Source organism: Lutra lutra, chromosome 7 (assembly GCF_902655055.1).
Source record: "Lutra lutra chromosome 7, mLutLut1.2, whole genome shotgun sequence".
NCBI classification, from domain to species: Eukaryota; Metazoa; Chordata; class Mammalia; order Carnivora; family Mustelidae; genus Lutra; species Lutra lutra.
Window position 1 is genome coordinate 7,232,517 of NC_062284.1, and position 12,590 is coordinate 7,245,106.

Below are 12,590 nucleotides of genomic sequence, written 5' to 3' on the forward strand. Positions count from 1 at the left end.
GCCTTTCAGAGGAGCTGTAGTCCCTGGGTCTAGTGATCCAACAGCGTCTGTTGTTCCAACTGTTTATGCCCTAATTAAGGCGAGAAAGATTTTAAGGCACCAAACTCGTCAACCCCCGCCCCGTCTCCTCCTCATTGGCCCTTATCAAACTGTTTTCCTCTTGGAGATGAGCTGAATTTTTTATGGGAGAGAGAAGGGGCCAGAAAGAGGGTCTTGGGACTGGCAGGGTCATCACCCAAGTGATAAGAATCATCCTTCTGGTCCTGAGAATGGCGTCCAGAATAGCAGGGTTGGGCACATGTTCAGGGTGCTCTGGCCCAAGAAGGGGGTTGGGGGGCAAGCATGTCAGGGAAAGGGTTGGACAGAGTTCACGGTGATGGCAGATCTTCCCTGACTCCCCGGTTACAGTTCTTGAAGGCTACTGTGTGATGCTCAGAGGACAGTGTTATCTAGATTTCATGCATAAAATAAAGCAAGTGCCCCTACAGATAGAGTAGTGTGGGCTACAGGAGCAGGGATACCTGGGCTTCCGTTTCGGGCACTGCGCCCATGAAAACTACTTCCCCATGTTTTTGCACCTGGGGCTCAATACTGACCATTAATCCCCCCCATGTCTGCCTCTTCTGCCAGGGGTCTTTTCAAACATAGACAATCATGGGATATTAAACTTGAAGGACAATAGAGATCATCTAGTCTCATCAACTCACTATATATATGAGGAACCTGAGGTCCAGAGTGGGGAAGTGTCTTACCCAAGGTCACATGGTGAGTTACCTCCTTTGACGTCTTTGTATGCAGGACAGCCCGTCCCCCAACCAATTTTGATTCTTAAGGTTTTTAAGACCTCATGGAGTCTCCGTATGTCCCTGAGCACTGGGGGATGACTAGGTGCCCCCCTGTGATTGCTTCTAAAGCCCCTTAGGTCAGGGAAGCTATGTCGTAGGGCCAAGGTGAGGGATGTGGGAGTAGCAAGAGAGGGACCGTGGTCCAGATGGGAACAGTGGCGTCACGCACCTCCTGGGCAGGCTGCCCAGACCAGCAGCCTGCCCTCCCTTCACCTCAGACCCAAGGCAGCCCTCAATCCGGGTTAGCACTGCTTCTCATCCTGAAGCCGAAACCTCTCTCTAAATGTGATGTCAGAGACAAGGAAGCTTCCCTGTCCTCACAGACCTGACCCCGCTCCCTGCAGATGGAGGCCTCCCAACGCCCACATGACTCAGCTGTGTTTTGATCTGGAAAGGAGGAGGGGAGAGTCTCAGTGCAACCAACTAGGTCCCTTCCCATCGTGTCCCCAACATCCAGCTGCCCATGTGCCCTTCAGATGCTTGCACGTAGCTCTCCTGAAGGGATAGGCTTGCTCCTGTCTTGTCTGCACGCGCGCACATGCAAACACACACACACACACATACACGCTGTACAGACATTATTTTACAGACATTATTAAAATCCGGGGGTGAGACACCTCCGTCTGGAGATTCAATCAGGAACACCTGCATCTCTGGACACGCTGGCCATCCCAGTTCAGTCCATGGCTGTTCAGTGTGGCTGGATGGAAGCCGGGCTGCCACGCACGTGGCTACCAATTTATTGCTCCAGACCATTTCTGTCCCTTGTTAGACTTGGCATTAGGATACAGCCAGAAGGGCAGCTGTGATTTCCTAAACTGTCCACTGAGCTGGTGAACGAAACCAAAAGCCAACAAGAGAGAGCTGGCAGGCTTGGGAGAATTGTGCTCCGGCCCCCCGGGTGTGGTCAGGGTAGCCTGTAGGATTCTGGCTCCCGGGATTAGAAGCAGCCCTCTACTTTCCCTGAACAACACAAGTTCCGAGAATGCACCCCTCCCACCCTCTGCCCCGCCAGTGACCGCAGGGGTCATGCCCCTTCCCCATCTGCCTATCCTCTCATCAGGGGCTCCCCCCAACTAGATGAGGCCATTCCCGCTCTTCCGTGACAAGCCATGGCCAGGCCCCCGAATAGTTTGCTCACTTCCCTTCCCCGGTTCAGTGGAGGCCACAGCAAAATGGAGTGTTTCCAGTGTCTCTGCCCATGCTTGATTTTAAGTTAATCCCCTCCTCCTGGCCTTCCCTTCTGCTGACAATTCATTTGGCCATTTCCAATATAGATCTGTACCTGTATCTCCCGCCCTCCTGCCCGCCCCCCTCCCTTCAAGCTCCCTCTCTGTCTCCCCCTCCTAGTTTTGATCTTCTTTGGGGGAGGGGATTTTGGTTTTTGCTTTATTTTGCTTTTTTCTGTTTTTCTGTTTTTTTGTTTTTGTTTTTTATAGGTTTCAGAGAAATTATGTTGAATCCAATAAGCCTTCCCGGACATTCCAAGCCTCTTAACCATGGCCTCTATGTTGAGGATGTCAGTGTTTATTTCAGCAAAGGACGTCATGGCTTTTAAAAACTCCTTTTAAGCCTCCCTGTTTTGATGTCACCTGGGTAGGCTGGGCCCTCTGAGAGGTGGGAAGCTCTAGGCGCTGTTCTCTTTGGATCCGGGGAACTAAGTAGAAACTGCATGAGCCACCGGTGCCCCTGCGTCCCTTTCACGCCACCGAGACGGGTGTCGTCCCCCGTCCACCACTGGCAGGGCTGCCTTGTCCCTCAGTCATCACTGTGCTCCTTTCTCCCCTGGCCTCCGAGGCAGCTCCTGCTGCCATCTTTAGAGCCAATAAAGAGAGTTAAAAACCTGTGCACCAAGAACCATCTTTTAAAAAAAAAAAAAAAGCAAAACACACTAGCCATTCTCTTGCTTTACCAAAACCACCCAACCACCACGAGAAAGTCTGACGAAGTCCAGCCGTGCTCCGGCCTCACTTACCCTGCTTGGAAGCGTGGGGTCTCCCCGGCTCTCCCTGGGATCCCAGGCCGTCCTCTTAGCGACCTCGTCGCCCTGCAGCCTCCAGTGGGGAAGAGCAGCTAAGCGGAGGCAGAGACCACGCGGTGAGAAGGGGGGAGCCAGGCCCGAGCGCTGGCATCAGATTAGGTCTCAGAGGAAAGAATGGAAACCAATCATTTTCTAGATATATATATATATACACACACACATATATATATATATATATACACATATATATATATACAAAAAAAAATTTTTTTGGTGGAAAAAAACATACTTTTTGGGGATACATTTTCCCCCTCCCTTCCTCTTCTCTCTGGAATGGCTCACAGTGAGTGTGATATTAGAAAACTCCTTGGCCCCTAGATCTGCAGTCCTAATAAGCTTGGCCTTGGCCATGAACGGGCCATCCTCCTAGGACCACAAGGGACCAAGGGAGTCAGAGGCCAAGGCCCTTTTTGCTAGTCCCTGATCCCAGGATTGGCTGGCTCTCTACCCCCCACTTTCACTTACTCTTGACTCTGAGAACTTTCAGAACCCAGTGGAATCGCCATTTCAAGGCCAAGATGAACTGAAGGGGAAGAGAAGGAAAAATGGGCCTCCTCCAGCCCCTCTCATGGCACCAGTGGAAGTGTTATCTTGTTCTCTGGTCAATATATGTGTTCATTTTGCTTGCTTTGACTCATGCCTTACTCCATGGCCACCCTCTCCCAAAGAGGGGGTTTGCTTCTCCCATTTCCAGCTCGATCACTGAGGAGAGGGACGGGGACGCCTCTTCCCTGCTCCGGTAGGAAGGCCACAGCTGTAGGGCCTGAGCCACACCCCAATTTGCTGCCATGTTGGCCGAGGGGATGCTGGGTTTGGCCCAGCTGCTCCCACCTGGGGTGCCTCTGTGGTGAGAAGTCAGCACAGGCCGTCCCTTGGTGGTAGAGAGCATGAAGCAGCGGGGGTCTCCCATGGGGAGCTCATAGGACACGACGGTGGTGGTTTTTAACCCACTTAAGTTTTGGGGTAGTGACGCACGGCGAAAGACAGTAGATTCTCTCTGGCTTTGGCACATTTCCATGGGAACCAGGCTCCCCACTGAAGCTCCTCCTTCCTGGGTCCTGGGGATGGTGGTTCTTTGTGCCCAGGTTCTTGGCCCATATCGGGGGTGACCTCCCAGACACCGAAGCGTCCAGAGCAATGTGTGGGGATTCAGGTTTCTCCAGGGCCTCGAGGTGTGTGTGTATCTAGCCCCTGCCAGCTTCCCGCCGTCCTGCCCGCCCCCCACTGCTTCGTGTCAGGCTGGTCCCCATCATGTCCTGCTGACCCTTTGGTCCAGGGCCTCCTCCGGAGTGTGGCTTTAAGGAGTAAGCTTGAGGATGATGTTTTTTTTTAATTATTGTAAATCATTACCTCATTTCCAGCCTGCCAGGCTCCATCCATCCCAACATCTTTGAATCTGCCATTTTCTCACCTTGTGCTATGACAATGGGGCGTTGTATTTCCACAGAGACTTATAGGAGTGTTCAGTGTATAGTTTCTTAATAAACACTTTATTTTCTAATGAAATGACTGCATCAGATCTCTTATTTGGCAACTTTGTAAAGAATATTAAAGATACAGAAATTCCCACATTTCTGTCCCCCCACCCCCACCTCTCATTTTACCGATACTCTTCTCAAAGAAGTTTCTTAGCTCCGTCCTTGTTTCCCGAAGTGTTTGCAATATGTTGCATGGGTTGCTCCCGCTGAGACTCCTCCCAGTAGGTCAAGTCCATCTAGTGAAGTGTTTCCTTATTTTATCGAGGAAGAATTAGAGGCACAGAGAGGTTGAAGGGTTCACCCAGGGTCACAGAGCACAAGAGGTAGAAGTGAGATTCAAGCCTGACTCCTCTAGGCGCTGCTCAGGCCACTGAGACCCTTGACTCCTTGGTGGCTGGGGGACGGTTCTGTTGTCTGAGTGGCTGAGGCTTACCACGGTGCTTTCTTCCGAGCCAGTCTGTAAGAGGTTTGCGAGTAGACCTGAGAGATCCTTGCACCAGCAGGTCACTTGGATTCCCCCCCGGATGGAGCAGTTTTATAACTTCCCTGGATCTTGAGGACGTGACCTTGCCAGAGGGGATGGGGGGCTGGGCTCATAGGCCAGTCTGCTGATCACTCAGGGACGCCCCATGCACACAGCTGCACGCTCACAAGCTCAGAGGGGCCAGACTGTCCACCAGGTCTCACGTGGGCTACCCGGAGCGGGAGGCAGAGGTGGGGTCCTCCTGAGAGCAGCACATGTAAGTGAGCCGGGCTCAGCTGTCTGCCCTGGGCCCCTGGCCCTGACCCAGCGGGAGCAGCGGCCATGCCTGTAACTTACAAGATCTTCCTTTGGAGAGGAGGGGACTCTGTGCGTGGGGTGTCCAGAGCGGGAGTGGAGGACAGGGGCCAAGGACGATGTCCTGGGCAGGATTAGAACTTTCGCCGGGCCTCAGCAGGCTTTGTGGGAGCTTGTTGGCTCAGCAGGTGACAGCAGGGTTGGGAAGTCCAACGGGAGCGGCTGCCTCAGGGGCTGCTTTTTCTCCTGACCCTCACTGACTTAACCTATTTAAATCGAGTTCGAGCCCCGCCCCCCCCGCCGGACCACCCCCAACCTCACTCCAAATGGAAGTTCCTCTTCTCTAGAATGGCCTGGGTAGGGCCTTGCCCCAGTTCTGCACTCTCCTGTTCTGTGTGGTTCCAGGGCTGGACTTGGAGTGTCCCAAGGGATGGGAGGATCTTTGGGACCATGGGAAGAGCTTTCATTTTTAGTAAAAGATTTGAGTTTTGCTTTATTCAAATGCATGGAGCCTCCGATGCAGGGAAGAAGAGGGGATGGACGGAAATGGCCCCTGAAGAGAGGGGAGGAACAGCACCCAGCTCGGGGGAGGGGCACGCACCAGCCCTGGGAAGGGAGTGCTATTTCAACGCAGGAGGAGGCAAGAGGCAAGATGGGGGTTTAGAGGTTTGGGGGCAAGAAAGGGGAGAAGGGTTTTCTGGTGGCTTCTGTTTTGCCTGTGAAGTGCCAGGCCAGGCCTCATGCTGTGAGTGACGTCTGAGGAGAGCTGAGAAAGCTGCGGTGCCCAGTGGAGGAGACAGGGCCTGGTGGCCGAGACGGAGCCTGGCGGCTGGTGCTGCACGGAGCGTTGTCAGGCAGAGTGAGGACCAGCCGAGAAGGGAGAGTGGGGTTCAGTGTCCAGGACCCCGTTTTCCCTGCTGGGCTCTGAAATCCCAGGCACTTACCCCAACATTAGAGCCTCTGGGGTCATTAGAGCTGGCACAGGGCCGACCCCGAGTGTAGAACTTGGCCCAGAAGGTGCTGGCTTGGCCTGGCTTCATGCAGGGAGGCTCAGGGAACAGCAAGACCTTCTGGGTTTGGCATCTCACCCACGGGATTTCACAGGGCTTTTCTTGGGCTCCAGCGGGCACTGTGGTCCTGCCGTCCAGGTCCACGGCTGACGCAGGCCGTGAATGCAAGGTGCTCGCCGGGTGCTTCTCTGGGTCTAAATTCTCAAGGGGGCGACTGAGGAATACTGATTCTGAACCCTATTCTCAGGAGCCTGGACAGGGGGAAGGCTGTTCTGTGCTTAGAGACAGCGGTGAAAACAGGGGTAGGGCCTCCCGGGGGCGTGTTCTGGAGGGGACTGGACTGGACTCTTTCGTGAGGGTTACATGGCCAGATCCTGGAACTGGTTACTGAGCGCCGAAGAGAGGGCCCCGCCCACGGAATGCATTATTAGGTCACTGAGGCAGAGCAGCTTGGACTCCAGGCACGTCTGACCCAGGAGGAGGCTGAGACCCAGAGAGGTCAGGAAAGACCCCCGGTTGTCCCAGCTGGGGACACATGAGGTCTCCCCAACTGCCCTGAGGTCTTCCACTTCTAGAAGGCTGCAGTCTTGGGACCAGCACAGCCGTGGTCTTCCCCCAGCTCTCCTGAGGTGCACTTGTCTTTTGGGGCTCTTGCCCTGTCCCATCTAGCCTGGATGGGGAGATGCCTTCCTGAACCTCCCTCTGGAAGCACCCAAACAGGGTGATTTTTAAAGACTCCCTGGAAAAGAATGCCTGCAGTGTTTGCATTTCTCACCCAAGCTAGTGTTTCATGACCCCACACACTGGAGGGGGTGGGGTGGGTCTTCGACCCAAGATTAATCACATAGCTTTCAGGTGGCGAGATGGCCAAGCAGACGATGGTGGTGTCTTTGATCTTGGGGAGGCCTTGCCAGGTGACACGCCTGATCCTCGAGGGGTGGGCAAGGCTGCCCAGTTCCTGGCAAGCGGGAGCAGCTTCAGGCAGGAAGGTGTGGGGAGGAAGGAAGCCCCTTGCCTGACTCCCCCGCCCCATTCGAAGTTTCTAGTCCCGTTGGAAAGCCCTCCTGGGGTGTTGAAGCTCAGCCACGCGCTTCTCACCCAAGAAAAGAGCAGAGGCCAAGCATGTTCCCTGTGGACACCAAGAAGCTGGCTGCTGGGCAGCCCTGGCTCTTCCCTCCGGTGCAGGACTCCCTTCTGCAGCCGAGCTTCTAGAAGCCGTGTCCTAACCTCCACCTCCCAGCTGCAGGTGTGACCTCCGCACAGGAGTGACGGGCCCGGGATGCCTGGGTCAGCTGGGCCGGCTCCTGCAGGTCAGGCCTGGGCACGAATGGACACAGCAGCGAGGGGCAGGAGAAGGTCCGAGGCCTGGGAAGGCAGGGGCAGGCGCGGGCAGATCGGGACAGGAGGGCTTTGTTGCTGTGTCGCTTTCTGAGCTACGCCAGACAGGATTAGGCAGAGGGCCTTTGTTTTTCTGTGTTCAGGGACTCTGAGCTCCGGCTCGACTCGTGTGTTGCTGCCAGAGCAGTTCTAGAAGGGAGAGAGAAATGAGGTAAAGTGGCGGGAGGTGCTGCTGGCCGCTCTGGGGCTCCCCTGGGAAGGGCAGGAATGGGGTGGAGGGGATCTCCTGAGTGTGACAGTGGGGGAGGTGATGGGGCCATGGGAAGCAGGGGAGGGACAGGAGCCTGGTTTGCAGCCAGATTGTCTGGGAGGCCTGGGCCCCCTACCACGCACCCCACCCCGCTCTCCCATGCCTTCCCCTTCCCCATCTTCAGTGGGGCTGGTGTGGGCAAAGCTGCTGCAGGCGCCAGTGGCCTTGAGTGGCTCTCGCTCTGCACTTTGCCATTAGAAATCCTGTGAGCACCCCCGCACTTTCCTCTCCCCAAAGAACCTCAACCTGGAGTTGACGTATCGCTCTCAGAGCTCAGTAGGACTCCTTGTGCAGCCCTGCTTGAACCTGAAGGTACTTGAAGAAGATGTGCTGGTGAGAGATAAGGTCCCTTGCCTACTTTTTGGTGGTGGTGGGGGGGGGAGTCCAAAAATGCCATCAGGATTCTGAAATCCATTTGGGCAGGACTTCGATCCCAGTTCCTCCTCTCGGTGGGTGGCATTTCCATGACGTGACTGACCCCAGGGTCCCCTTGGAGTTAATTCTCCCCTGCTGGCTTGGGGAGGTTGCTGCATGGTGAGGAGGTCTACGGCCTCTGCACCTCTGGCCCCGTCCATCAGGACACGTCGCCTCCTGTCACGAGGCATCTGGGTATGCGCCTCAGAAGGCTAGATCTTTCCCCACGGTGCTGGGCCTGCAGGGGCGGACGGGGGAGGGTGTGGCTTGAATGCTCTGTGTGCTCTGGGGCGGGAGACAGAACGGGGGAGAAGGAGGCAGTATTGGGGCTGGCCTTGGACAAGGCCCGCTGGCCGCCCTGGAGGAAGAAGCAGCAGGTGGGAGGACCTCAGAAGGGCACAGAGGATGCTGCTGGCTCAGGTTCTGTGTCAGAGTCCTCCAGCCCAGGGCATGACCCAGTCCATGTGGGCCCACTTTGGGAAGGCGTCTGGAACTATGTGGGGTAGAGGGAGGAAGCAGGATTACGCAGTTCTGAGAGAGGAGCCAGAGCTGTAGAGAGGTCCGGGCCGAGGGCTTTGGTGACACGCCTCAAGTCTCAGGAACAGGAGACCCACGAGCTCACTGCACAGCCCTGGGCTTCTCGGGGTCGCGGTTTTCCCCACACCCCTCTGCAAACAGGAGCTTCGAGAGGCCTCTCGGATGTAGAGGAATCGAACTGTGGCTTAGCGAGGGGTGAGAGGGGGCTCAGGGCATAATAGGAACAGAGCTTGGCTTTTCTGAGAGGCGAAGATGCTGAGCTGTTCTCCCCGGACCCCGGTCTGAGCTGTTCTCCCTGGACCCCGGTCTGAGCAGCGTCAAGCGATGTGTGAGGGCTTGGAGGGAGGGCAGCCCCCCCCCCCCCCCCCCCCCCCCCCCCGCCCAACTCGGAGACCGAGGAGCCAGTCTGCCCAAGGCAGGAGTCCCAGGATCATGCTCCCTGGTCTGTGGCTTCCTCAGAGTCTGGGGCGGGGAGGGCAGAGCATCAGGTCAGCGCAGATAACTCCCCCCGCCAAGCCTGACTTTGGTAAGTAACACTGATGGCCTTGGGGGCTGGTAGTGACACCCCGCTTGCCTTCGTGGTCCTCTTTCCTCTCAGCTCCTGCTGCCCACGAGCTGTCACCACGGCAGCAACACGAAAGCCCGCTTCTGCCTTTGGGGACCTCGCTGGAGTGATTGGCCCGTTTCCCTTAAAAAGACGCAGGCATCCTCCCTTTGTCCCCACGTTCATCCTGCCGTGAGAAGGGCAGGGACCTGTCCCCGGGAAAACGATTTCATGGTTGTCGGGGACATGTCTGGGTGATAGTTCTGTTACAGAGAAATGCCACCTCCTTTTACTCTGGAGCTCCCCCCAGTTTTTGGTCTCTTTCGGTCCTTGCAACGTTGCTTTGCAGCACAGCGTTCTTACTCTGCAAGGCTTGCAGCAGCCCTTGGCCAAAGGTCCTGCTGTGTGACTCCCAAACCGGGGTCTCAGGGAAAGAGCAGGCGGGGGGCTGGGGGAAGGGGTCATGGGTGCTCTCAGAGGAAGGACATCTGTCCCCGATCCCTGACGTGGCTCAAAGCAGCTGCGTGGGCCTGGGTAGGTAGTTACCTCACACGGCCAGGTTCTTGAGGGTGTTGGGAACACAGGACGTGGAGAGCCCTTGAGTTTGAAGTTAGGAGGGTTGAGGTCCCCAACTACAGGAGACCTCTGGACCTTCATGAGTTCTGTCACTCGTAGTCTTTATCAGCACTGGCTGGCCGAGCAGTCCCCAAGTCCTCAAGTCTGTGTCCCACGGGACAAACGTAGGTGCTGCTCCCAGGCCCTCCTTCAAATAGTCTCAGGGGGAAGGAAAACTCCAGAAGGCAGGCTGAAGCCAGCCTCCCTATTCTGTGGACACCAAAGCGTCAGCCTTCTCCTGCTGTTAGTTCTGAGAGAAAGCTCACATGACAGAGAGCCTGAGGGGAAATCTCACAGCACTTTTTGTCATGAGCCTCCATCTCTGTGAGCTCCATCTGGTCAGGAGGACACAGCCGGGGTCCGTGACTCTATCTGGGGGCTGCGGCTTGGGAGCGAAGCCCTTCCCTTCAGAGGGAGCCAGACGCCACGCCGGCCAGTGAGGGCTTGATTTCGTTCTTTCCCACAGTCAGTGGGGAGCAGAGGAGGCATCACAAATATAGAATGCATTCTGAGAACGTCCTTCCTGGGAGAATTTAAATTCCGAGTCCCTGTTCAAATGACTCATGGAATCCTTCCATCGCGATGCCTGCTGGTTTGGCAACTCTGCTACCATAACAGGCAATGGCCCCAAGCACCTCTGATACCAAATGGCCAGTCTGGTCCATATGAAGACCAGAGTGACCCCACGGTGCATGTTCAGGATGGCGTTTTTGGCCACCTTAGTGTTTCCAGTGGATCAACCGCTTGACCAAATATTGTCTCACATGAACTGATCCATTTTCTGGGCAAAGCTTCAGTTTCTGCAATGTGACTTTCTTAATTTGAGTCCTCAACGTGCAGAGAAACTTTTCTTCCCACTACAGTTATTACATAAATGATGTTGTCAGGATTGACATTGACATTGGTTGCGACAATGCTTCCCTCGGAGTCTCGGGAGATGCTAAGAGCTCATCCAATAACTGGAGAATGTTGCACGGAATAGCCAGTCTCTTATAGATTCACAGTACACATTAGGATACTGAAGGCTCTGAGAAGTCCTGCTTTAAGCAAACCTTTTTATCCCCCCACTTTCCCAATCTAATTAAACACAGAATGCTCTTCACTTAATACCTATCCGTAGACTAACACACACACTCTTTAGGTAACACTGGGTTATCGGGTGGTCAGAACTTTTTTTTTTTTTTTTTAAATAGAATGAAGCAGAATATTAACCAACTGCTGAACTTCTATCACAATGAATGAGCACACCCCAACACCTTTGCCCAGCAGGCTCAGTCGGTACTTCTGCCCTCTGCTTGGCAAAGAGACAGACATGATTCTGAGAGCGGTGGGCAGGTACTCTTGTGAAGGGCAGGAAAACTTCAGTGTAGTATCTCCGAAGAAAATGGTAAGTCATCTCACATAAGAGTGTAAGACTTCAGCACTAAAGCTGGCCACCATCGCAGGCTGGTGAAGGACACCTCAGCTAGTGTTAGGACACAGCCATGAAGACCGGGAGCCCAGCCTCGGCACCTCTAGTAGCAGAATGGCTTGGGGTAAGTTACTTTTCCTTGTTCCACATTTGTTTCTGAGCTTGCTAACCCTCAGATACAAAGTCTCCACCTAGACAGGTGCCCCAGATGCAACATCGCCGTGAATCACTATTGTCTCCTGGTGGGGGACACCTTTTGGCTCTTGGGTCCATCTCTCTCTGCTGAGTGTCTTGGTGTAATCACATGGGCAGAACGCCTTTGCCCCCTCTTGACATGCTGGGGGGCTTAAAGGCAAGCGGAGGGAAGTAGGAAAGGGATGGGTGCCACTTCCTGTGAGGGCTGGTGGATTTCTCTGGCTGAGGAAGGAAGCAGATGCTTGAGGGTTAACAGACCCTCTCTGTCACAGTTGGACAGGGCCAAGCGGGAGTTCTCGGCAAGATTTTCCGACTTTGATCTCAAGAAGGCAGCTCTGCCTAACAAATAGTCTGAAATGTCAAAGAATAAATGTTAAAGCTTGAGGGGTCGTTCTCTGGGGAGTTGCCTGGGCTGGCTAGGGAGGGAGAGGAGGAGGGAGAGAGGGACACAGCAGAATCCTTCACATAAAGATTCTGACTTGGTTTTGTGATATTTAAGAAAAAAGAAAACTCTGAATTATTTATAGCACAGAAGAGGGAAGCAGGCTATAGAGAAGTGTCCAGGCGTAAGATGGTAGTTCACATTCCTTTATTTAAATGCCCCAGCCTTAGACTGGTGAAACTTTTCTCGTTGGTGACATGCTGTTGACCTCTCCTTGAATTATTTATTGTTATTATTACTACTACAATTATTATATGTATTAAGAAAACTCAAGTCCTTGGACATGGGAGTCAGGGGGAGGCAATTTCTAGAAAGGGTTGGTGCGGAAAGCAGTTATCTCTTCCTCTTGAAGGATCTCCAGCACGTCCTTCCCCATTCCCTTCCACTCCCACCGGATTGTGTACGGCTCCTGGATGGGTGTGAAGCACGGTGGTTTTGGCCTGGCCACCAGTTGGCCACGTTGATATTATTTCAAGATGGTGGGCATTGTCTCCCCGTTATTCCACTTGAAAAATGGAGGCAACTGTCCCATGCCTCTTCTGGGTATGCTGGGCCAGCAAATGATGCCCTGTGTTCAGAACACCTCGTGCCTGGGTGGGAGTGGAGGGGAAAGTAAAAACCATCCGTGTTAC

The 12,590-nt window shown here is 54.4% G+C and overlaps 1 protein-coding gene across 6 annotated transcripts in view; it reads left to right on the top strand.

Moving 5' to 3' along the window:
- NTRK3 (neurotrophic receptor tyrosine kinase 3) overlaps positions 1 to 12,590 on the top strand; it is a 372,106-nt gene that overhangs the window by 273,311 nt on the left and 86,205 nt on the right. The window contains exons 13-14 of one of the 6 annotated variants that reach the window (XM_047737524.1): positions 631 to 765; positions 2,285 to 4,392. The exons of 4 other annotated variants lie outside the window; for them this stretch is intronic. In XM_047737524.1, the coding sequence (XP_047593480.1) occupies positions 631 to 765; positions 2,285 to 2,403 (254 nt within the window). In that variant the 3' untranslated portion in view covers positions 2,404 to 4,392. Of the gene's footprint in view, positions 1 to 630; positions 766 to 2,284; positions 4,393 to 12,590 lie in introns of those variants that run through there. One more of the 6 variants, XM_047737525.1, reaches the window with a different exon arrangement.